Source organism: Anastrepha obliqua, chromosome 1 (genome assembly GCF_027943255.1).
Source record: "Anastrepha obliqua isolate idAnaObli1 chromosome 1, idAnaObli1_1.0, whole genome shotgun sequence".
Lineage (NCBI taxonomy): Eukaryota > Metazoa > Arthropoda > Insecta > Diptera > Tephritidae > Anastrepha > Anastrepha obliqua.
The window spans coordinates 2941085-2966226 of record NC_072892.1 but is presented as its reverse complement, the minus strand read 5'-3'; the positions used below and the strand labels follow the sequence as shown (position 1 = coordinate 2966226).

The following is a 25142-nucleotide window of genomic DNA, read 5'->3' as shown; positions in this document are numbered from 1 at the left end:
TTTGTAGCTCTGACTTTCTATGGACTTTCTTGCTCAAAATTCTCAGTATAATATCTCAGTCGCCGAACCAAAGTAAAAAACAAAAATGAAACCCGCTCAACTACTCAAATGACTTTGAGTCTATGTAATCGAAATCTGTAATAATCATAAATGAAATGTATAAGCATATAATAATATTTTTTCAGGAATAAAACGCCTTAAATTTGATTTTTCAAAATGTGTGGGCAGGAACTTTTGTTTTCTATTGTAAATATCGAGTTCTACTTACCAACAGTTGGTGAGCAACTCATAATTCCAGTTGTTATTTTTGATGAACACTAGCAGTTGTTTGTGTAGATTTATGTACTTAAAACCTTAAATGCACAAAACCACTGGTAAAGACATCAAAAATAAAACTACACATTCAATATGTATGTATGTACATATGTATGTATGTATGTGAATGATTGTGCTACAAAGAGCTGCTAACTTTCCTTTTAAATTAAAAATCAATTAACCTTTCGAATTAACCGCGCAACTTCTCGTGTCATTGAATTTCCAACGGATTTTCATGCGCGCCTTACTCACGGATGACTGAGTACGATATAGCAGTACGTATGTATATATTTTTGTTGTTGTGTTTATTAGCGAGTATCAACAACAGCTGTCGCCCAAAAAAAAATATTACACTTGCTGTTGACACAATTGTTGCAATTGGTTGTTTTGTTGTTGTTTTTATATCCACTGTCGTTATTGTTATGAACAACAATGTAAACTTGTGCTTGTTGTTCTTTTAATTTTCTCGCTTTTGTTATGCCTTCATTTCAGGTATTTTGTATAGTAGTTAGTTAGTATGATAGTTTTTCATTCTTTGTAAAGTATTTGGCTCAAAACTATCTTAACTTATTTTTGTTATCACTTCTTCTGTCTGTCCATCCGCTTTCCAGAACAGCAAACATTAAAACCCTCTTACAATTGTATGTATGTACCTATGTACACCACATATGAAAGTATGTATGTTAAATGCTTGCACTATTTGTTCGGGGAGCAATAACCGGTTTCTTGCATGAAACTATTTGTAAATAACACGGTATGGCAGGAAAGTTAGAAACGAATATTGATGGGGAGCCAAACGGAAGACAAATAGGTAGGTGAAAATCAAAACACAACAAAATTCACGTTACCAACGGCATAGGGGGAAGGTTTTGCTAGCAAGTTGTTGGTAGTATTAACAAAAATTCCAATGTGCGCACGTCGTGACCACGAAGAATGCAGCACTGCACCTTTATTATTCCGACGCGAAGGAATATAATACCCAAATAAGCATAAAAAAACTAAATGCATACATGTTTATCGCGGGAGTACGTAATGTACAGCAAAATAAGCACTGAATCCACATAAATATTTTTATTTAAAATTTTGTATCAACTTCAACACTAGTTACTTTAAAACAATCTTAAATAGTGTGCCTTAGAGCAGATGCAGTTTTTTTCCCATTGTTTTCAATTGCTTTTCTTGTTATTTGCTGTAGGCAGCATTGCATTCCAAATCACACAAATTTAACCCGCAATTCATTGCTAATAGAAAGGTTAGCAACAGATGCCACTACGTTTTATTTCAGCTCACAAAAATAAAACAGGCAACACTTTGTATTTAGAAAATAAACCGTACGTACACAACGGCTCACAATTTAAATACGACAATCGAATTCAACAACTCAAAGAGAACTGAGTTAATGAGAGCGTATACAAGTGGTGAAATACCTGTTTGATTATGCAGTCGGTCAGCCGGCTCCGCAGTTGACTGACTGAATGGGCTTACCAGTTAGCAAGGCGAATCTATACAAGGTGGTGGCACTAGACCAACAAAAACATTTCGTACATCAGACTGTCATAACAAAAGAAAGTAGAGTAACACGAAACTATAAATACTTTTCGTCATTTCAATTTGTGCTGTCATTCTAATATTTAAGGTAAAAGAAAAAAACAAATCAGCTGATCTACGGACATCACCCCAGGAATGATAGAATACACGATTGGACCTTCCGAAAAGAAAAGAAAAGAAAAGAAAAGAAAAGAAAAGAAAAGAAAAGAAAAGAAAAGAAAAGAAAAGAAAAGAAAAGAAAAGAAAAGAAAAGAAAAGAAAAGAAAAGAAAAGAAAAGAAAAGAAAAGAAAAGAAAAGAGAAGAAAAGAAAAGAAAAGGGAATTTACTTGTTTGTAAATAGGAAGAGTAAGCGAGAGCAATAGAAACAATAGAACAAGAAATTATACACACACAAATACTAACTTTCCACGACGTCGTCGGCACAAAAAAAACTGCGTTTGAAAGTATTTCTATAATTCGTACTTTTATAATGTACTTCACGCGGTACTTCATTTTCATTAGTTTGATTAGTTTGAATTTCACAAATCACAATATTACCAAGCCAAGCCATTCACTGAATTTTCGCAAACGTTTAATTTTTCCTCCTTTTGTTTGTTTTGTTCGTTCGAACTGAGCTGACGTCAGTCTTGTCAAAATCGCGAAAAATCGAAAAATAAAGTAACTGTTTTCTAATGGCGCCACCGTAGATACTCAATTCGCCTTGTGCAGACACTCCGCACTCAAGACATTAAAAAGAAAAAGAGGTTGTCTGTAAAGTCGGTTTACTGACGATAGTTTAACGTGACAACGTCATAAGAAAATATTGATGGAATGGTTGCAATTTTCAAAACAAAATTTTAATTTTATTTGTTTGATAGATATTTTGTATGGATATAGAGGAGGAGGTAAATGGAATTGCAATGGAATAGGTCTAGTTACATTTACACAAACGTGAAAAATGACGAAACACTTATCAAATTCATGAAAGATATCTTCAATTTCGATTGTGCATCAAACGTTAATAAGTCAACAACACTAAGAGGCACCATCATCGATTTGCCTTTTTCAAGACACTTTAAACTCGAAACACTCCCTTTCATTTCCTACTTTTTCTATCATCGTCCTATTCTCAACAGAGAAATGGTTCATTACCATGCACACAGCAAGAAGGCATATGCAAATACAAGTATGTGAATTTATATACAAATGCGCATATACATACATATATATGCTCACTCAAGTAGGACAGAGCCAGATGTCGAACGTTGCTGAACGCGGGGGCCGATTGTGCTCTTTGTCGTTCGTTCCGCGCTCTCGCTTGCAGTTCAAGCACATTAGCTTACATTTGCTTGCGTACGGAATAGATTCGTATATTTGATATGTCCATATGACTTGTATGCATCTTTACATATGGATTTGTTCTTTTTGAAAATTGCGCGAAATTGTATATGTATATGCATGTTTATATACAGATATTAGTATACAACATCCCAGTAGAAAAAAGAAGGAGTGAAAAGCGATTACAGAAGCTCTTCTTTGGAATCGGGAGGGCCTTACCATCTCCATGATTTCCTTAATTATTTTTTGTATGAAATGAGCCAAAACGCAAGGCATTGCATTTTCGCTTGCGACGGAACATCTTATAGAAGGTGTTATTGCAAGTCATTATGCCACCGCTTGTACGAGAATGCTTTTGAGAAGGAGCTGTCTTCAAGCGCTTCACAAACGCCTGGCAGTATGCCCTTTTTGCTCGCTTACTTTGTAAGGGCTGCAGGAAGCCGTCTTTGTCATGTGATATTATCTTACTTCCAAACAGCAACGATAATTTTAAAAAATTATTTTAATTTTAATAATTATATAAGTATTTTAATAGATGATTTATTTATTTTTTATAAATATGAATTTTAAACAAAAAAGATAAATAAATGTAATTATAATTTTTATAACATTTAAATGATTCTTTTCCTTGTATTCCGTCGTAATTGAAATTGAGGAATACGTCTTTTCCAAATAAATTGTGGATATTTTTGGAAATGCCACCCCTTTCACATGTTTTTGTTATGGTGTTAATCTGTAAGTAAAAGACAATTTATAAGTTCATCTATTACAGGGAGATCTGAATGAAGTATTTATTCACAGTCATGGAGTAACGATCAAGAAAATTTTTTTAAATATTTTTAGTGTGGTTTTCTTACTCGTTATCTGTTTCATATAAATATATGTCGTAAAAAAGTAATTAGGCTTTTTATTTACCAATTCATACTCTGCAAGGTTTGGTATTTCTTCCTCAAGTCGCTTCAATTCATCGATGTTTTTTATTGGAAACATTTGAACTATGTAGGAGTTTTGTTGATTTTTGGCTGCTAGCTGTTCGTATGACTTTGTAACGCCTAAGTTGCCAGTCATTCGCCGGAAAACATTCTTGTTTTCTGCCAGTTTTGCCTTAAAATTATGTCAAAGTTTAATTAGAATTTTTTTAACTGCATACAGCTGTATATTTTCATATGGCAAGCACATTATTTTGCAAACAATTTCATTGGCATTACATCACTTTCTTGTAAAACTATACTTCTGATTTTTTCTGCATTACACTTTTTTTGGGGCTTCTACTTTTTCATTATTTCTTTCACATAGCTTAAGTTTGCATATTAAATTATTTCGTTCCTTTAAAATTTTTCTTTTAATAGAACTCGCGCTCATTCCTCTTCTACCCATCTTTTTATTTATTTAATTTACACTCACTCTTTTTATTATAAATTTTACTTTCCGAAGCACGTCTTTTCATCACAAAAATACACTTTTAATAAATTTACAGAAATGAACGCGTCACTTTTTTTTGTTTGTACCGCCTACTGTAAATTTCGACAATTGTGTATAGGTACAAACGTTAGCTCGACAGTTTATTTTGTACACCTTGCCTACTCACTTCTCGAGAAGGAGCACTGGAAGCCCTCTGTGAGCAGTGCTGCTGACATAAGCATTTCACTTGCTTAGAAGCTGTTCTGTAATAGCTTATGAAGGCATTTCCTTCTGGGATATCTTATAAGGTATATGGTAAATATTACCATACATTTTTTCCTTCATATATAATAAAAAAATTAATAATAATAACATTAAAACAACAGGTATTATTAACAAACTTGGTTTTATTTTAAATTCTTCAAGTAAATCAAATTAATAATAATCAATAAGAAGGCATATGCAAATACAAATACGTGAATTTATATATGTACTTATGCATGTATATGCGCATTTGTATATAAATTCACATACGCTCACTTAAGTAGGAGAGAGCAAGATGTCGAACGTTGCCGTTCGTTTGCTTTGTTCGTTCCGCGCTTTCGCTTGCAGTCCGTTCAAGGTAACGGCAATGAGCAAGGTAACGACAAATGAGCAAGGTAACTACAAATGAGCAAGGTAACGACACATTTTTTCGTGCGTGCAGCCGGCTAAATCGAATTATAAGACGTTATCACGTCAAAAAAAAAAAACAAATCAGCTGTCCTAGTAGTACCACCAGAGAGTACCACCTTGTATGAATTCGCCTTGAATGTTTTGATTCACATCAAGGCGAATTTACAAAAGGTAACTTCGCTAGAGTAGCTGATTTTTTTCATTGTTTGAATTTCAAAGAATAGTATGTCTTTGTTATTGCGCTAATTGTTAGTTTACATTGACACAAGGCGAATTTATTATAGGTGACAGCAACCGCATATAAGTAAAAGTACATGTATTTGTTCTTGCGTTTGGTCCAAGCATCACGTCAAAATCAGCTGTTCATTTGCAGTGTGGTTTGCTTGTGAAACGTACGCTGGAAATAGTCACAAAATAAAAAGTCGCTACATTTCCCACAGTTCATTGAAGATTTCGTATGTAGCTTATGTGCAAGATGGATTTATTATGTGTGAGTTGTAAGTTCTTGCGGATATGAAAGAAATCATTTGAGTTTGCGGTATTTTAATTATTAATACATACATATTTCAGAATTTGCCACGAACATGCATAAGGTGAAATTAAATGTAGAGAGTGAAGTTTGGACGCAGTAGAGTTTAAAATAGAGAAACATAACGCAAAAAAACTTCGAAACAAGGGCAAAATTAAAGTCTCACTGCGTACAGAAAGTAATGTATGTAATATTGAGCTCAATTGTATTTGTATCACATTTTTAATTTGCAATTTTTACATGTGTAATTCTATATCCTCATAGGATATTGATGGCTATCAGAAATCCACCTTGGCTGCTAATGACTATGATGACTTCATTCTAAATACTGTTGAGATGCGCATACCACATTGCATAAAAAAGTTTGCTTCATGTTTTTTGTGGAAAATCGATCGCGATTCCGGATAACAAATTTGTAACATGCTTGTGAATTCATTTTATATAATTCAACTTTATTGATTTTATAGCCTGTATTTTGAACATTGAAAAATTTATTAAAAATAAAGTATTTAATTTAATTAAATTTATATCAATGTTATTTCATTTATTTGGATATTTTATTTGCTGTGCGCTGTGTGGTATCGTGCTCTAAATTTGTGAGCTCCTATGATATTAAAAACAAATTATTATTTATGCCTATTATTCGAATTATTATTATGCATACCTGCTTATACTTGATATCTGAAACTGAGTATTCGCTTCTAGCTTCCAACAGTGCATGTGGTAATTCGGCAGTTCAATTAAGGGATTATGTTAGACGAACAAATACAATAGCTCTGGACAATTCGCCAACTGTTGGTATAATATATATGTTTTTAATAAATTACGTCAAACGTTTTTATAGCAAATTTCATACCTTGTAGTCATTATAGAGCCATTGCGGTATAAAAGCGTTGAGACTTAGCAGCTTGTTTGCTATATATTTACGTACGCTAGTAGAATTTTGGTTGCTTTATTGCGATGAGGCAAATCTAAATTATAGAAAAAATCATATAGGAAAGAAAATGTTTGTATAGAAACTGCTTTTTCTCACCAGCCATTTTATTTTCTTGTGACCACGCTCATGCTTCATTGGCGCTTTCCTTGATCATGCGGTGTACCCATATGGGAAGAGGTGATAATCCGAAGCCAGAAAGCAGCTTCAGCAGTATATAAACCACAACCAGATAAAATTATTGTCAATTCTTGTAGACCTTTGAACGTCTTTCGATAAGCAGCGAGTCGAACCAGTGTTTTGTATGATTCACCACGGTCTAGCAATGATACAGCCACAATAAATTGTCCTAAAATTTTAAATTAATTAAATTAAAGAACAACCGCGAGTCAATAAACTGGCAAACGTGAATAAATGTTTGCATCAATAGCTCAGTAAACACAAATGTAAACATATGTATGAATGTACATACCAATACAAACAAAGCATATCACTTTGACGTAAGCCATATCTACGGCGAAAAATTCAGCTGGCTGAATGCTGTCACCTATAATAAATCCACCTTGCATTGGCATGAAATTTTCTCAATCAAACTAGCAAATAGCAAGAACAAAATACATGTAAATTTTGTTGTTGCAATAGCGAAATCACCTTCTATGAATTCGCTTTGGGCTCAGGGATTGTAAACTGGAAATTTAGCATGGCCCAATTGGGAAAAATCAAATTAGAAAATCTAGCGGAAGTGGCCACTCGACACACAGCATAAAATATTCAAATATTGATTAAATTTTAATACGTTAAGTAAATATATGTACATATGTATATATAAGCGAAAATAAATTTTTAGTTAATTATATTCTTCTGATAATGTAGAAACAATTTGAATCGCCTCACTGCCAGCCATAAAAAACGGAAACACTTGCAGTTTAACGGCCGCCATTTTGTTATTATGGGGATTCTGCTGTTTCCGTGGCGCCGCAATCTTATGGCGGATTCTCATAGAACTCGACAAAAGAAAACGAAATGATTGAGTAAAATTTTTTGATATCTCGCTTAGTTTTCGAGATATTGAATAAAAAAGGCCTTCAAAATGCCCTTTGGAACTTCACTATAATTTACCACATTACACTATATATTTTTTAACACTTCACTAAAATTCACGAAATATACACTCACACGCGTGTTTTTACTTATTTTTATCCTTATATTCGAATTATTTTTATTAAAATAAAATGCAAATGCATTTGTCCATACAGTCACTTTCCAATTTTAAACGCGAATAAGATTGGAATGACGACAGTATGGTGTTGCCGGATGCCTGCAAATGAAACAAAAATATGAACCAAAATATGAACAAAAATTAAGTATTTAAGTTTAGTGTTAATATTGGGGATGGGGGTTATTGTGCCTCCTTACCACATACACGCATATGACGTTTTAATTTTGGGTTCAATGGTTTTAACACGGAAATCAGTTCTACGCAAAAATACTGTGGATTGCGTAGCCGGAGTTGGACTGATGAGGGTTATTTTTTTGACGCGCTGCCGAAGGCCGCCCACGCGAAAAGGAGTTCTACGCAAAAATACTGTGGATTGTGTAGCCGGAGTTGGACTGATGAGGGTTATTTTTTTGAAGCGCGGCCGAAGGCCGCCCACGCGATACAGAGTTCTACGCAAAAATACTGTGTTAATTAATTTAATTTTAATTACTCTATTATTTTTTGAGATACGCTTAATATCATTGTTTTTAAGTTTGAATAAGTTGTACGTTTTTATTTTCAAAATTATTTCTCAACTTAAAATTACAGCAAAAAATACTGCAGTTTTACAATGAACCTTCTACTGAACATCTCTGCATACGAACTTCGTTTTTATTTCAGGTGTATGGCAACACCAACTTTTCGCTAAATTAGAGAAATTTAACATTAAATTACTTAAAAACTAAGCGAGATATCAAAAAATTTTACTTTTCATTTCGTTTTTTTTTTTTTGTCGAGTTCTATAAGAATCCGCCATTAAATTGCGGCGCCACGGAAACAGCAGTATTGCCGTATTATTATTGGAAACAAGAAAAGATAATCGAAAGACAAGAAAATTACAATTAAAGTTGACTCTATCAATTCCATTGCCTAAACTGTATACTCTACTGATCTTTCAAAATAAGGAAAAATTTTCCCGAGCACTTTTTGTTATTGTTTACTATTATGGATGATGACCGTTACACATAAATCCGTGTTGTTACGCGAATACTTCCCCTGCTTGATTTTAGTACTACTTATTAGGGGTTTTTTCCTGACAGAATGGTATTGCCTTTATTTCCTCATTCAATCCCAATAAGAAATTTACTCACATTTCTAGATTTAAAGGTAATTATTTTTTATTTGTTTAAAAACGCAGGTTTTCCAAGTCAAATTATAGTTAATTATTAACATAATCACTTAAATCCTCGATGGGTAAAGCATCTGTAAGAAATTCGTAATATTAGCACTATCCAGTTGTAGTTTTGTTTCACTTGATACTTACAATGCGAATGCGGTGACCCATTGCGTGACCAGGCAAATTCCTGTTGAAACGTGCACGCACAGATCCGGTATTGCCATGCAGACGAGTCACTTTACCCCAGATCGCCCGGATTCTGGTTTTGCGTTCAGGATGCTGTGGCACGCACTTCTTTGTCTTTGCTTTGTAAACGTACACACAACGCTTGCCAATGTAAAATTGACCGTGTTCCTTGCGACGAGCACCCTCAATCTGCATCAAAACAGATTTCAATTATAGCAAATTGCACGCATCTCATTACTCACCTTTAAGATAGCCTGACTTTCGTGTTGATTACGCAGTCCACGTTTGTAACCAGTAAACACTGCCTTGGCAAAAAGACGTCCATGACGTTTGTATTTAGGTGCAGAAACTGGTGCGGTTGGCTTTTCAATCTTTGGGGCTTTAGCCTTGGCTGCCTTAACAGCCTTTGGGGCTTTCGAAGCTGGTGCAGCAGCTGCTTGTGTGTCAGCCATAGTTAACTGTAATTAGCAGGAAACAACAATTTCAATTAATTCCAACTTGTAAAAGCACTTTAAGAAGTTATTTCCGTGAGTAATCGGCCACCCAAAAGTTTAACATGTTTTCCATCGGTAAATACACCCCGTAATCGTCTCACTTTACAAATATATTTTTCTTAGTAGAATTCTTCATCCATTAACATCGAGTTTCATTTTGTTGCTATTGGGTAACCAACTACTTTTATACACAGAATGATATTTTATTGATCGTTTCTAGCCGTAATTTTAGTAATATTTATGCGATTTCTAAGATTTTAAAGTTTTTTTGAAATAATTGAATGAGTGGTAGAAAAATCGCGTACGTACCGGAAACTTTATAAATGGCGAAAGAGAGAAAATAGGATAAGAACGCAGCAATGAAATGTCAAAATTACACAGTTGATGGGAAATTTATTGGCTCCTCCGAAAAGTCTCAATCATATTTATCGATACAGTGATGTAATTTCTCTCAGTTGCCTTGTAAATATTATACTCATTAATAATACATGTCAGGCATAACAAGAAAGTGATTTTTAACTCATTTAGCTGTCAGTTATATTTTAATTCTCTGGGTACCCCCAAAAATATTACAGAAAGTTATTTTGAATTTTTCCGGAATGAATCTTGAAAAAAAGCTTTCATAATCTGACTGCGACTACAAAAAGCAAACACATTTTCGTTCAGTTTTCAAAAATGCTCTAGCAACACAAATATATTAGGTGTTTTTTTTTTTTGGCTGCATGAAATCTGTGGATATCGTTAACTATGGCTTAAAACCTGAGAACGGCAAACTGTATTGACATTTGTGTTCTGTAAGGTTTGGCGAGTCATAATGAATGATTTAAAGCCAAAACAACACCTTTGAATTGTCGAAATATATTTTGCAAAAAAAATCTGTGCATCATCGGCCCTTATTTTTTTGCGAAATGAGGAAGCAGCTGCCGTTACGGATAATGGTGGTCGTCATCTAGATAGGCTAACTAAAATTGTGTTTCCAAAAATTGATCTGCAAAACATCACCGACTTTTGGTTACAACAAAATGGCGCAACTTAGCAATCGATTTATTGCATTATTCAAGCCATATGGCTTGATTTATTGGAAAAAGTAGTCAAAAATTGGACTGGATTATCAAATTAAATTTGATGAAATTATCTACCAGGCTATAATAAAAAAAAAATCATGTGCAGCATCGTACACGTGGTAGAAGTGAAACTTCTGTGTGTGAATGAGTGTGAATAAGAGAGAGAGAGAGAGAGAAAGAGCGAGAGAGGAAGAGAAGGAGACAGGGATAATTTCAAAAGAAATACAACAGTATAAAATTTGTGTAACCAAAATTGGATTTCATTAACTATATATGCATTATGCTATCATCTGTTGGTGGTTCAATTGGTAATACTGATATAATTGGTTTCTGATAGCTGAAATATGAAATATATGTACGTGATTCAATATTTTCTAGATAACGTGTGAAAATTGCATCTAGTGTAGTTCCGGATTTTGTTGTTGATTCTTTAGGGTTATTGTTTATCTGCAAACCGAATGTTTCTCGAAGAAATTGAATCAACGGCAAAGAATCATTGGATCCGAAATTTACGTTGAAATCTCCCCCGAGAATCAATAGAATTTTGTCTTTGCCTCTTCCAAGTGCATTTGCACCTGCGTGGCTGTAAACCAGTAGTGAGCGGTGAATAGAATATATTATGTCTTAAAGATTTTGGTTCGGTGAGATATACATGACGCCTATGACAATAGTTTTTCCATTCAGCGCCAACTGGTGTGACTGTTGATGAATATGACTGAGACTGCCTTGCAGTCATTTCCATGTTTGGTGTGACGATATTTACGCTATCATCTTGATTGTGGTAGATTGCCACACCGCCAGCTCTAACATTTAGTTGCTTATATTTATTTGATGACGCAATTGAAATTTGGTATACTAATATCCTCGTTATCGTTTAACCAAGTTTCGGACAAAAGTACTATACTCGATTTGCGGATGACAGAGTCTGTTAAATCTGCGGAATGTGCTCGTAGGCTCTGACAATTAAGAGTATATACAGATAGCCCTCTTCTCTGAGTCATGAAATCGATTATTTGTTTATCCACAGTTTCCAGTCTATTTAATGATAGTCTCCGGAATTCATCTTGTAAATGAGACATACTGACTGATGCTCGTCGACCATGGTAGAATCTAAAATCATTTCCGTTCGTTATAATCCACAAGCTTTCAATACAAGTGACTCGTGATAAAGCAACGTAAACTAATGATTGCGAATGTTTTTTATCATATTCGTAAACAACTTCAGAATACGTGCTTCCCTGAGACTTGTGAATGGTCGTCGCACAAGCACAAACTAATGGTAAATGTAATCGTTTAGCGTTAATCGTTTTGTTGTTGTTAAGCGGGATTGTTGATATGCATCGTCCGATTGGTACCGCTGTTTTACTGATATTATGCGCTGCAACATGACCAGCAACTTTTTTTCTGATTTTTGACCTGTAGAAGAGCAATCCGGAAATTCAAGCCATGCAACGGTGACTTCTCCATTGTCATCAAATTCGAGATGCACTAACTTGCCCACTGCGCCATTTGCCAAGCCGTCTGCCACATCTATATTCGTTGCTATCATGTACAGTACGCCAATCACAAACACAGTTTCATATGGTAGTCCTCCAGTGTCTATGATAGACATCTTGTGTAGTTTTTGACGTACGAAGGCTTATTGCTCAGCTGTTGTGCTGCCGATATATACGTCTTTCGCTATGGAGACTGTTTTTTCATTTGCTCCATTCAATATTTTGTTGTTGTATGCGGTGACAGATTGGTTGGTGTTAAATAACCGAATTCCACGTGGACAACAAGTATTCGCGTCGTCTACTGTACAGTAGGCACAAGGAAATATAACGCCTAAAATTAGGCACCAAAAATATATTTCCTACAAGTTGGCACCAACAAACAAGCGCCAAAAAGGAGGCAGTGTTATTTCTAACTAGGAATTAGCAACCACAAGGTAAACCTCAGGAAAAATAACCTAAAGTGTATCTAAGATATATATAGATATAGCTCTCTCTCACTCCTTTTCCTCGCTTATTAAAAGAAAAAACTTTCACGGGACAGTTTTGAGATTATAAAATAATCCTAAATAATAACCATACTTTTTGGCATACAACCCTGTGTTTTCTATGTAATAGATCAATATTTTTACGAAATAAATCTTGTGGTGCCAAGAAGCCAAGGTGGTCGCTTCTTAACACATCAGTGCCAAAGACCTCAAGCCTGATTCGAGCGGTCCGGCGTCTCATACTCCTCTCCGCATGCTGGGCAGAGGGCATTGTCTGAGATGCCTACCTTTTCCATGTGCTTTGCCCATAGAAAGTGGCCGGTTATCAGTCCAACCAGCTGTCTACAGTCCCATCTGCTTAATCGACCATGACAGGTCGATCGGACATAACAGGTAACATCAGCTTTATCCATCTGCAGCCTCTCTTAGCCCGCCAAGCTAGCTTCTGGGTTAGAGTAACCCATTTGCTAACTGTGGTTTTGATGGCTGCAGAAGGGAGTGGCAGAACAGGCAACGGGCCAAGAAAGTTGGTCTCAGAGCCCATTCTAGCTAAAGAATTAGAGCTCTCGTTACCCTAAGTGTATTTACTCTCGTGTGTTTAGTGATATAAAATAACAACATTTAAAAAAAGTTTCTTTGAAATAACTTTTTGACAGTTGAAAAAATATTTTGCTTCTTCATAATGGGGTCCATGCGCAACAATTGGTAGTCTCAGTCAGTGTTGCCAGAACCAATCGCAGCAGCGTACTAAAGCGATGCTCAAAAAAGTAATAGATAGTAATAGAAAAATAATCCGCAATTATTTCACGTGAGAAAATGTTCAGAAACACTCACCTTTCCATACTGATGTATCAACAGGATTTAATTGACTAAAACGAAAACAAAACACTCACTATCACACTGACATGCTCATCACAGTGACAATTCTCGAACTGAATAAACTTCTAACAAAGCAGTAAAGTTCATTCAGAAAGGCAGAGTCAAATAAACGTCATAACACAGTCAGTAACACAGGATATCACTAATTAACATATATTCTTCCAACATTAGCGGGTTTAATATTTTAAGCCTTTACGGCCAATGCGCACGTTGCAAGTTGCAACGTGTTGTATCGTGTTGTTATACATATTCAAAATTGACGATGTGCAGTAGCGGAGAAATTATTGTCAAAAGGGCGAATGAAACAAAAATATCTCCATACATATGTCCTTTTAGTATACATCATGTTTACTTTTATGGCTGCTGCTCGCCCTCTCTTGTTAACAATGGGACTTACATAAGCAGCGATGGATAAAGAAGGTTTCCTAATACGTCTTTTATAAAACATTTTTTTCAAAATTTGGCTGAAATTGTAATTTAAAACATGAACAATTTTTTTCCTGTTTCCTCTTAGAATTGGAAATTGTAATAGATTTCATATGAAGTGTAATATCGTAATAAACTGAGAACAAATGTAATAGATCTATTACAATTGTAATAGACTGGCAACACTGGTCACAGTGACTTTATCTTAACTAATTTCTTCATATAGGTACACCACAAAGTAGATGATTACCAATTTAAATTACAATAAGTTCGAAATAAATTAATTAAACTGATTTAACAGCATGGCACTAGTTCAAATAAATAGAAAAATCGTGAGTAAACAATTTTCTAACTAAGCGGATACAACTCTGGGAAAAATTCCGCGTTTTTCTGAACTGGCAGTCCCATCGAGGTATCTGTGCTAATAAAAACAACAACATCTAACAAAACAAAAACATTTCATCATTTGGATTAGTAATTTTGCGTTGTGAACTTGTTTTGAGTTTTGTACGTGTCATTAATAAGTAAAACTGGAATATAACTTGTAAGTGCCGGGTAAATTCTGAAATCATCAATATGAGTAAAAAAGTTGATTTCCCTGAATTGCGTGCACAACTAGAGGCACTGAACAATAAGGAATTGCACTATAAATGTGTCGAACATGGCATGAATATACCAGTAGCCGATTCTACTCGCGATGTCATTATACGCAAGTTGATCAAGACAATAACCGGTGGTGCGACGGCTGCATCACCCAAGGTCAACAAAAAACAAAAATCTACGCCAAACGAACGACGCAAGACTGTAAATGTGACGCTGCACGTTTCCAGTGATGAAGAAGAACTGGAAAGAGAAAGGCAGCAGTTTATAACAAAGAATAGACCGCGGACACAATCGCCCAAAGGACACAATGTAACTTTTGATACATCAGTAAATAACAATGAACGCTCGATTGTCGCGCCCGTTATAACGAAAAAACAGCAAGGCAAAGTTTTTGATGCTAATGCAAATGTTGGAGTTGGACTTAGCAATAATGCGCGTATTATACCTATTGAAATGGAACATGATGATTATAATATTGAGGTACGTCAATCTGGTCCGGGCAACAAGCTAAACAAAAATGCAAACTTGAATCAAGGATATAACTTCAGCGGAAAATATAGCGCTACACAGCAAAGCGAAAATCATGGCAGTGGGTACAAAGGAACTACATCCAATTTAGATTTCAACCAGTCGCATGTTCTTAGCAATACTTACATGCGTGATCACACTGAAACTCCTATTAGTGCCTATAAAGCCGCTTCACCCAATTTGGGATTTAGCCAAACACGTACGCTTAACACCACTTATCAGCAAGATGAGAATGCATCGCCAAAACAATGCTTATTTTCATCGCCTCAAGAACACACTAATAATAGACCATTTGGTTTTTACAACGCAGGTTCGCCAACGACCTCTTTCAATATTGAGAATATGGCCAGTCATTCATCGACGCAAGGCGGCAGATTTCTTGGCTCTTCACCAACCGCAAAAGAACCATTATTCAAGCGTCCAACTGCTCTTTCTAAATCAAATGTGACTACTACGACTTACAATCAAGCTGATGCACAACGTTTGTACCCACGATTACCTACAGATTTAATTACCGCACCATCGTATACGTCTTCGCCCTCCTCTATGCCGAATTCTCAACAAGCTACACATTCGGGCCGGGCACCTTCCCTGAGCAAATCAGGTGTAATTACCACTTCATACTATCAGGAAATAACACCAGTAAAAGAAGTCAAACACTTTGAAGTAGAAAATGGCGATGAGCCAGCAGATGACGGCGCTGGTGACTGCGATCGCAGCAATGTTGCTGCTGGTACGAAATGCGATCGTTCAAGCTACCTTGCAGGTATTCAGCATGGTGTAGAAGCCAATCTGCCATTTGAACCTCATCTGCAATCTACTTTACGCGACCCTCTATACTCATCCCCGCGCTACAATAGCAGTCCTCTTGCTAGAGAAACGTACGTACCCAGTGCTGCAGCATCAAAAGCACCATCCTCACCAAAAATCAAAAGCTACTCCACAACTACACGCTTCAATACAAGCTACACTCGCAGCATCGATGAACCCGATAGCGGCTCGGAAGGCGAAAAACTATCTGGGGATGAAATATATGTGCAAGATAGTGAAGAGGAAGAATATTTGGCAGATGCAAAGAAAATTTATAGCAGCTATGGCAGCAATAAAATACAGGAACGTGTGCCCTATCGGCGCAGTAATACGGCAAGACTAAGCGCAGCGCCAATGCCACGCTACAGCCAATCACCAGCAGGACTTCGCTCATTAAACCCAGACAATGACGATGACGATGTCAATGAGTCGCTGAAAAACTTCATTGCTACGTTGGACCGCAAATATCACATTAAACAAATGATGTACATGTTCGCTATATTCGCAGGAGCGGTTTTCATTTATGTATTCTTCATTGAAAAGACGCCAATGGAGGATGACGATGTACTGGTGGACGCTAAAGTACAGCCCTGATGTGTAGGAAATCCGTAAAAATCCTAACTTTGGCAGATAAATTAGTTACCTAAAACATAATAAAAGTAAAACCTACAAGAAAGTTAATAGAACAAAATTTCTGTATTCAAAATTAATGTTATGAAATATTATACGTATTAGTTTTTTTAGTAGAAATTTGTCTTTAAAATAGGTTTTTGTTTACTGAACATTTTTTGACATTTAAATTCAACTACATACAATATTTGATAGAGATACTCAATATAAAATGTATATGCAAATCTATGTCTATAATGGTGACCAAATAGCAACAGTTTTAAAGGTGCAGGTTGCTTTTTTTCTTGTTTTATTCATTGATATTCGCATTTAATTGTATTAGAAAACTATATTCGTGTGTGTTTACATGTATATCACGATATATTTATTTTTCGTTCAAAGTAATAAAGCGCTAAGACGCATATCAACAAACAAAAACCACTGTGTTAATGTGTATTTTAGTAGAGTTGACGTCATCGTTATTTTTAGATTAGACCATACTTTTGGCAATACGTCACTGCCTTATAATCCAAAAGCTGCTAGATGTGTTACAGTGAGTGACAAATCTGCTATCTGTAGACAGGTTTAATTTTTGTTAAGCGAAGCATTTATGTATGCACATACATATGTAAATATATGTACATAAAATTCATTGGAAGATATAGAGGGTCTTTCAAGTTCAAGTTTTTTTCAGGTTGCGTAAATTGCCGCGATAAAGACCCAACTATGCGTTCATTTCATTGAAAATTTTACCAAAAGAATCGACATCTTTAATTCTGTATACAAAAGAATGATAAAACTCAAGATTGCGCTATCTGAATTCGCTGTGACAACATATCTTCAAATAAACTAACAAAAGAAGAGGGAGCGTAAGCGCAAGCAATCGAAACTGCCAACTCAAGAGATTACACACACTGGCGTCATTGGTAAAAAAGGCACAACAACTTCATTTTAACCCTTTCGCGATATTGTTGCCATATGGCAACAGAAAACTTTGAAAGGCCGTCAACACTCTCTTGTAAAAAATATCAACTTTTTTGTTACATATTTTCAAAATTGAAGTTTAATGGTTAAACAGAAATAAAATAAATAATAACCGTCCATTATATATCGGTAATACAACATTTTTAAAGAAAGCCTTCTGGCATATATGTAGCACTTCACTTTGAAATTTGTATTTTGCATTTTTAGATTTTTGAGGCATTTTGGGCAAATGTTTTCAACAATTTTTGAATAAAGTATATAGAAAAATGTACCATTCGGAATTCACCGAAAGGGCGTTGTTTCGAATCTCGGGGAAAGCAAAATTAATAAAAACATTTTTCTAATAGCGGTCGCCTCTCGGCAGGCAATGGAACAGTAGGTCCCTCCATTTGTGGAACAACATCAAGACGCACACCACAAATAGGAGGAGGAGCTCGGCCAAACACCTAACAGAAGTGTACGCGCCAATTATTTATTTATTTATTTTTTATATAGAAAAATGTTCAATCTGTTATTTGGCATATAAATATTTTTTCGCTCGCAGCTTTAAAAGCTGTGCTAATTTTTAAAACTAAGCTTGTTGCCATATGGCAACAAATTTCTCGTAAGGTGTTAACTTGCATTAGATTGCAGAAGAAGTTTATTTGCGATTGAATCGAATACAAAACATTTGTTGCCATATGGCAACATTAAAAAAAAGCACTTAACAAAAAAAAAAAAAAAAATTATTTGTATTGTTATTGGTCCTAAAATAAATACTCAGACAAAAATTTGGATTTTTTGGATGGCGCAATAAAAAGATGTAGCGAAAGGGTTAAGTGTATATGTATGCATATGCACTTTGTGCTAATAATGGACTCATATTTCTATTTCTTTAGAAAAAATGTCTTAGGGTTTTGGTAATTTTTCCATATATTTTTATTTTGTATACTCGTGCTAGTCGCCCCTAATAAAGTATAACATATCAGTTCCCACGCCAACCAAGCGGGCCTTAAATAATGTATGCATGCTATTACAAAAACAACAACAAAGAACTTATTCACGTTTAAGTTTGTACAGATTTAAAAATTAGTTTTATTTATGTAATAAACATTCTTCATTTTATTTTCATAACATTAAAATGCTTTATTTAGCTTTCCAATTTAGTACGGTTACTTAAATAAATACATACATATTTCCTTTTTAACATAAAAAATAGAAATAGAACAAGTTTATTGATTAATTTAGCCTACTATTTACAAATAAATTTACTTGAAATTATACGAAAAATATTTCATTCAGATTGTATTCAGTTTAAGCGCCGCGATGTAACGTGAAAAAACTTTAAGATTAGTAAGCAAATAAGTCAGGTGCGTACGCAAATAGTCTTTTGAGCGTTTATTGTGTTACAGCATTTAGAATTAAGAGCTAACTTTACCAATAGGGCGCCTCAAACCAATTACATACCTACATATCGGTTGCTAGTTTTGTAAATATTATATTTCTGCTATGCATTAAATTAAACAAAAAAAATAACATACCTACAATAGCGACTGCATGCAAATAATGCACGCTTAGCGCTTGCATGATCGCATGGCAACAGTAGCAATGCACGTTCTATACACCCTTATATTCTAAAATAGAAAAGACCTAACAACAAATCGACTTAGGCTAGGTATGTGCTAATGTATGTTTGCCTATGGTTTTTGCCTGAGGATAATGGTACATCTAGTTGAAGTGGAATTTGAATTGGAACGGTGACCCGTGATGGAAGTGCGCAAATGGACTACCGCCACGGAAGCCCCCTTGTTGATTTGCCTCGGGATCGAGCGGGTCTTGACCCATATCGAACTGTTTTCGTTTCTCGGGGTCGGTCAGCACTTCTTTGGCTGCCGCAATATCGATGAACTTCTTTTCAGCAATCTTCTTTTCATCATCTTTGAAATTATCTGGATGCCATTTTTGGGCTGCTTTGCGGTAAGCTTTGATAATTTCTTGCTTATTTGCGTTTCGTTTTACCCCAAGAATTTTGTAATAATCGCGTCGTTCCGCTTGTTTTTGCAGTCTTTTCGCTTTTTCAATACCCTCTTTAGCGCGCTGTAAACTATCGTCCATTTCCAACGCTTTCTGATAATCATGTATGGCATCATCGTACATCTCTGAGCCTATGTAGGCATCAGCGCGTTCACAATATAATTGCGGGTCGCTCAATATTTCGAGTGCTTCTTTGCAGTGACTCAAAGCTTTGGCAAACTGTTCGTCACGTGTATAACAGGCGCACAGCAGTCGTTTAGCTTCATATATGATCATTTTCTCCTCCTTCTCTTGCTTTAACGCAGACTCAGCATAAGATATACAATCCTCATGATTTTTTTCCTCACGTGCGTTTTCGGCATTCGACAAGTTCTTTTCCACTTTTCGCAGCTTTTTGTAGAAGGGGAAGCAGTCTTTATGTTCGGGATCAAGATGCAGACACTCACGAATCTCTTTGAGTGCATTTGTAGCCTGTCCCATTTTGTACAATAGCAATGCTATACGATAATAACCTTCTGTGCTGTCCTGTGAGAGTTTATTCACTGAACGCAGATCGGAAATGGCAGGGGGTAGTTCATTTATGGCAATGTAAGCATCGGCGCGCCCCTGTCGCAACTTAATAGACCATGGGGAGATCTCGAGCAGTTGTGTAATCATAGGAATAATGTTGCGTGAGTCGCCACGATATTTGAGATCTTTCACTAATTCCCATTGCTCAATAGCAGCATCAATGCGTCTATAATACTCATTAGCGCTCTCATTGTATGGATCTTCTTGTAACTATGAGAGATGCGGTAGGAAAGTGATAATAATGGTAAATGACAATAATAATAATGATGCGCTGTTTGGAATCGCGTTTTTGCATTTATACCTACCACAAGCTCGAAGTCTTCCGCGGCTAACTCGAACTCGCCACTCTTTAAATACACAATACCGCGTTGCATTCGTGCCGCTGTGAAATCTGGCTTAAGTTCCAGTACACGTGTAAAATCTTGAATGGCGAAACGTGCCTTGCCCAGCGCCAAAAAAACAGTGCCACGCTTGAAAAGCGTCAAGTAGTTGCTAGGATCACCCTCTATGTCAAACAAAACGCAACTTTTCTTACTGGCTCAGAATTGTAATATTTGCTATTACTCACCAACAGCGGCATGGTAATGTGTAAGCGCATCTGAGAGCTGTCCACGCGCTAGAAATTCTTTGCCCAGTTCCAGATGGTTTTCAATGTCAGCCTGACTAGACACTGCGTCGGCGCCTATGTTAAGGTTATGTTTTCATTATTGTTGTTGTTATATACATTGTGGTTAGCATTTTTGGTATGCAGCAGTAGAAATGGTTTGTTTGCACAGTTGGCAGAATGACAATAAAGCGATGTATGGAAGATGCAAATAAAAACAGAAAATACAATTATTTTGGAGCTGCATTGAATTGGCGCTTAGATAAAGCAATGAAGTGGATTAATCGCTTGCAATTTTCTATTTGTTTTGCATATATTTAATATCTTAAAAGGCCTTACCTTCTAGAAATAGTTCTAATAACAACAACAAGACGCAAGCTGCCAGTTTTCTTTCACCGCTGGCGAAAGGCAGCATGTCATTCAGCGGTACTACCATTGTGATGATCTCTCAGCAGAGGTGTCTCCACCGGGCGTTGTTTAAATTTTATTTAGTCCACAAATAAAAAGAAAAATGCTACGTGTAAGCTGCCACTTTCTAAATGTTCTTTCTTGCTGTTTCCAAGACTGACTTCCAAAAAGTTTCTATCGCACTCTTGGATCTCTTGTAGGTACGTTTTGCTAACACATTGACCTCGACGCCCACTTTTCGTAGATCTTTCTGCTAATATTACGAATCAAGTTCTCTGTACTTTTATATATTGCCGATTACCGGATGACCCAACCAAATGCTCACTAAACAGCGTTTAATAAAATAAATACTACTGCCGCAATTTTTTTGCTTCTTCGATGGCCTCTTGTCAAACACACGTCAGTCAAAAATATTTTTAGTTCCAGGGCAATAGCTCGATACTACATATGCTTTAAAAGTGATGAGTGTGACAGAGATGTATAGTGTGATACTTATTTTCAGTCGAGTTGCAGTGTTGCATTCTATATGTGGTTGTCGTTGATTGGTTGATTGAAATGTTATCAACTGTTTGACAATTCACCTTTTTGCAAGCAGTTGTTGTTGTTTTTTAAAACAGTTATTTGACAACGAATTTCCGGTGCGGCTGTAGGAAGATCCTCATATAACAATACGAAGCTGAAGTTCAAAGTTGAGTCAGCTTTACAAAATATAGAAGCGTAAAGATATCTATCTAAAAGCTAAGCTAATCATACTTTGAAAGATTTTAAAGTTATATATTATTATTAAGAATTTCTTTAAAATTTTAAAAAGTATTACATATATCGATATTTATCTGATTCATTATGAATACAGTAGGTTCTGTTTTTATGCGGTAGATACGTTCCGCAAGAAGCAGCATAAAAAAAAACAGCATAAAAAAAGCTACTAGTTCTATAGTAAAACTATAGATACGTTTCAAATGCTAAAACCGCATAAATCTGAAATAATGTAATAAAATCGCATAAAAAAGGGCACTAGTCCCATATTATTACTATAGATACGTTCCATAGACCGCATGAATCTGAAATAATTAAATAAAATCGCATAAACAAAATATTGTATTTTTGAAAATTATATCTTTATATATCTTCCATACTTGTAGGGTTAGCATTTCTGATGTAATCTGTGATGAGTTTTTGCTTAGCTGGTTTAGAATCTTGTTTATATGTACAATTCCCGATAGGTCGACATGCATTTTGTAATTTAAAAAAAAACCGCACTATTTCAAAACCGCATAAAAAAAAGCCGCATAAAAACAGAACCTACTGTATATTATATTAAATTTTTTAAGGGCATAAATTATATTTTCTTATACATTTTCAACTTAAAACTGAAAACTATGTTTGAACAAATCTACTCAATTCGCCTACCTCGAATAAGAGCCAACTTTGTATGTAAATACATCTCGTTTTTTTTTTATTGCTTATAATCTTTCCATATTTCAAAACGATTTAAATTTAACTGGGCAAACGCTGCACTTACCACTATTCGTCCACGCAGTGAATCTAAGGCGATATAGAAAATAAAAGCTTTATATTTGCTATAATTGTATTTCTTTCGTCTAAATGCTAATATGTATTTGTTTGTTCATCTATTAACTCATCTCAGGAAGATCCTGATAACCCAATCGTTGACGACGGAACTGCGATAACGCGGCTACAGAACAACAAAATCGCGGGCGCCGACGGACTGCTGGCTGAGCTATTCAAACATGGCGGCGAGGAGTTGGTAAGGTGCATGCATCAGCTTCTATGCAAAATATGGTCGGATGGAAGCATGCCTGTCGATTGGAATTTAAGTGTGCTTTGCCCAATCCATAAGAAGGGTTAGTCTTCTAAATATTGCCTATAAGGTTCTAGCGAGCGTATTGTGTGAAAGGATGAAGCCCACCATCAACTAACTGATTGGACCTTATCAGTGTGGCTTTAGACCTGGAAAGTCCACCATCGACCAGATATTCACAATACGCAGAGTCTTGGAAAGGACCAATGAAACGATAATCGACACACACCATCTTTTCGTCAACTTCAAAGCTGCATTCGACAGTATGAAAAAGAGTTGCCTATATGCCGCGATGTCTAATACGGCTATGCAAGATGACGTTGATCAATCACCGCCGTCAGAATTGGGAATGATCTCTCCGAGCCGTTTTATACCAAACGAGGTTTCAGACAGGGCACAAGCCACAGAACTGAATCGCTCAGCTACGTTGGCTGGGTCATGTCATCCGAATGGATACAAACGCTCCGGCTCTGAAAGTATTCGATGCAGTACCAGCTGGTGTTAGCAGAGGAAGAGGAATACCTCCTCTGCATTGGAAAGATCAGGTGTAGAAGGACTTGGCTTCACTTGGTGTGAAGAAGACCATGGTTACGCTGATATGCTCACAGAAGCGAGAGCTGCTGCATTCGAAAGAGGAGACTCCGAGATAAACAGCCGGTGCTCGCTGGCGTTTGGTGCATATACATATATACAGGCCATTCCTATTATTTCTAAGACATACCTCGTAGTTCCGCTTATTTTTGTCTTGTGTTTTGTCGATGGTCAGATTAGGTTACGGTGGTAGTCGGTCCGTACGACCAACGTCACTTGTGATACCACTGTGCCATTCGGGAACCTCATTTATTAAGGCTAAGAAGGCCTTTGCCTTTTTCTTATTTATTTGCGGAAGCAGTAGCCTAGCTGTTACACATGCGCCTTCATCTGTACATGACTTATTGGCCACTTGAATAATGATGTTTTTGATTAGTAGTTTGCTCGTGGCCAGAGGCATCCCAATGATACTTCTATCACTAAGCAGTTGAAGAGTAGTACCTTTCTTGGCTAGCTCATCGGCTTTAGAATTTGCCTCGATATCTCTGTGCCCTGGAACACAAATAAGGCTTACCTTGAATACGACACTAATATCATTAGGGCTGCCCGACATTCCTGAGCAACCTTTGATCTTAGTACAGCCTCATTCAGTGATTTTCTCCGCATAAAAACGCAAAAGCACTGCATTTCGAGGTTTTATATTAATGAAGAAAAAGGTTTTTCTAATAGCGGTCGCCCCTCGGCAGGCAATGGCAAACCTCCGAGTGTATTTATGCCATGAATAAAGCTCCTCATAAAAAATATCTGCCGTTCGGAGTTGGCTTGAAACTATAGGTCCCTCCATTTGTGGAACAACATCAAGACGCACACCACAAATAGGAGGAAGAGCTCGGCCAAACACCTTAAAGCGGTGTTTGCGAATTTGTGCTTTCGCAATTTAACACATGGCAATTCGTTTTTATTAGTTTGTTTAGTTTAAATCTCACAAATCACAATATTACCAACCCATTCACTGAATTTTTACAAACATGTAATTTCTCCTCCTTTTGACGTCAGACTTGTAAAACTCGCGGAAAATAAAGTATGTAACTGTATTGGAAAGATGCCACCTCCAGTACTCAATTCGCTTTGCTGCAGCTGTCTAGTTTTGAAATTGAAATTTTTAAATTGAGCTTTGGCTAACTGACTAATATACGGTGTAAAAATTATTACCTACAAACACTTCTCACATCATATCATAAATAGGCGGACTGAAAAAATTCTAAGCAAATAAAAAACTAAATAATAATAGTCGATGATATACCTATATTCATAAATTCTAATGACTGCTGGCATGCGACTACCAAAAACCTCTTAGCACTCATTCATTCGCGAATTACCGTACTTCCACAGCGTTCGTAATTCACTTTGTCAACTCTCCTTCTAGTTCTTGTTTTTTGCTTGTTTAGCAATAGTTGCTATCAATATAGGTGATGTAAAAAGTTAAATTAATATATTTTATAGCGAAGAGTGCATTAATTTATTCCTTTCATTAA

The 25142-nt window shown here is 36.0% G+C and overlaps 4 protein-coding genes and 2 long non-coding RNA genes across 9 annotated transcripts in view; 2 read left to right on the top strand and 4 right to left on the bottom strand.

Annotated features, from left to right (window-relative positions):
• The window catches only part of LOC129235674 (uncharacterized), a 206045-nt gene extending 204342 nt beyond the window's left edge, over positions 1–1703 (bottom strand). For all 3 annotated transcript variants that reach the window (XM_054869652.1, XM_054869653.1, XM_054869655.1), the window contains exon 1: positions 269–1703. The gene's annotated coding sequence lies outside the window, so the exon portion shown is untranslated. The remainder of the gene's footprint in view (positions 1–268) is intronic.
• Positions 1704–5427: 3724 nt separating this feature from the next.
• Positions 5428–6263, top strand: LOC129253293 (uncharacterized). The gene is made up of 3 exons (XR_008583707.1): positions 5428–5754; positions 5828–5969; positions 6051–6263. It is a non-coding gene; the product is annotated as an uncharacterized LOC129253293 (long non-coding RNA).
• An 11-nt stretch (positions 6264–6274) lies between these two features.
• On the bottom strand, positions 6275–7263 carry LOC129253292 (uncharacterized). 2 transcript variants are annotated; one of them, XR_008583706.1, is made up of 5 exons: positions 7193–7263; positions 6820–7069; positions 6643–6757; positions 6451–6578; positions 6275–6390 (listed from the first exon to the last, which is right to left on the bottom strand). It is a non-coding gene; the product is annotated as an uncharacterized LOC129253292 (long non-coding RNA). The 2 variants fall into 2 exon arrangements; XR_008583705.1 differs by lacking the exon at positions 7193–7263 and having other exon boundaries at positions 6278–6390; positions 6820–7147.
• Positions 7264–9070: 1807 nt separating this feature from the next.
• Positions 9071–10150, bottom strand: LOC129253291 (60S ribosomal protein L35a). The gene is made up of 4 exons (XM_054891597.1): positions 10085–10150; positions 9524–9739; positions 9243–9470; positions 9071–9181 (listed from the first exon to the last, which is right to left on the bottom strand). The coding sequence occupies exons 2-4, from the start codon at positions 9731–9733 to the stop codon at positions 9158–9160; spliced, it is 462 nt and encodes a 153-aa protein (XP_054747572.1). The 5' UTR covers positions 9734–9739; positions 10085–10150; the 3' UTR covers positions 9071–9157.
• Positions 10151–14381: 4231 nt separating this feature from the next.
• On the top strand, positions 14382–17113 carry LOC129253018 (uncharacterized). Its single transcript, XM_054891232.1, has one exon. It carries the CDS (start codon positions 14702–14704, stop codon positions 16658–16660), a length of 1959 nt encoding a protein of 652 aa, XP_054747207.1. The 5' UTR covers positions 14382–14701; the 3' UTR covers positions 16661–17113.
• A 1590-nt stretch (positions 17114–18703) lies between these two features.
• LOC129252878 (dnaJ homolog subfamily C member 3) lies at positions 18704–21674 on the bottom strand. The gene is made up of 4 exons (XM_054891018.1): positions 21186–21674; positions 20811–20924; positions 20548–20747; positions 18704–20452 (listed from the first exon to the last, which is right to left on the bottom strand). Exons 1-4 carry the CDS (start codon positions 21280–21282, stop codon positions 19367–19369), a joined length of 1497 nt encoding a protein of 498 aa, XP_054746993.1. The 5' UTR covers positions 21283–21674; the 3' UTR covers positions 18704–19366.
• Between the last annotated feature and the right edge of the window lie 3468 nt (positions 21675–25142).

Bases quoted from the DNA above. Each gene is read 5' to 3' on its own strand.
- LOC129253018 (XM_054891232.1), top strand. From the start codon at position 14,702: ATGAGTAAAAAAGTTGATTTCCCTGAATTGCGTGCACAACTAGAGGCA.
- LOC129252878 (XM_054891018.1), bottom strand. From the start codon at position 21,282: ATGGTAGTACCGCTGAATGACATGCTGCCTTTCGCCAGCGGTGAAAGA. The intron at 20,925-21,185 runs GTAAGGCCTTTT...ACCTTAACATAG, and splicing joins ATTAGAACTATTTCTAGAAG to GCGCCGACGCAGTGTCTAGT. The intron at 20,748-20,810 runs GTGAGTAATAGC...TGTTTGACATAG, and splicing joins ACATTACCATGCCGCTGTTG to AGGGTGATCCTAGCAACTAC.
- LOC129253291 (XM_054891597.1), bottom strand. From the start codon at position 9,733: ATGGCTGACACACAAGCAGCTGCTGCACCAGCTTCGAAAGCCCCAAAG. The intron at 9,471-9,523 runs GTGAGTAATGAG...GTTTTGATGCAG, and splicing joins AAAGTCAGGCTATCTTAAAG to ATTGAGGGTGCTCGTCGCAA. The intron at 9,182-9,242 runs GTAAGTATCAAG...AATTTCTTACAG, and splicing joins TGGGTCACCGCATTCGCATT to ATGCTTTACCCATCGAGGAT.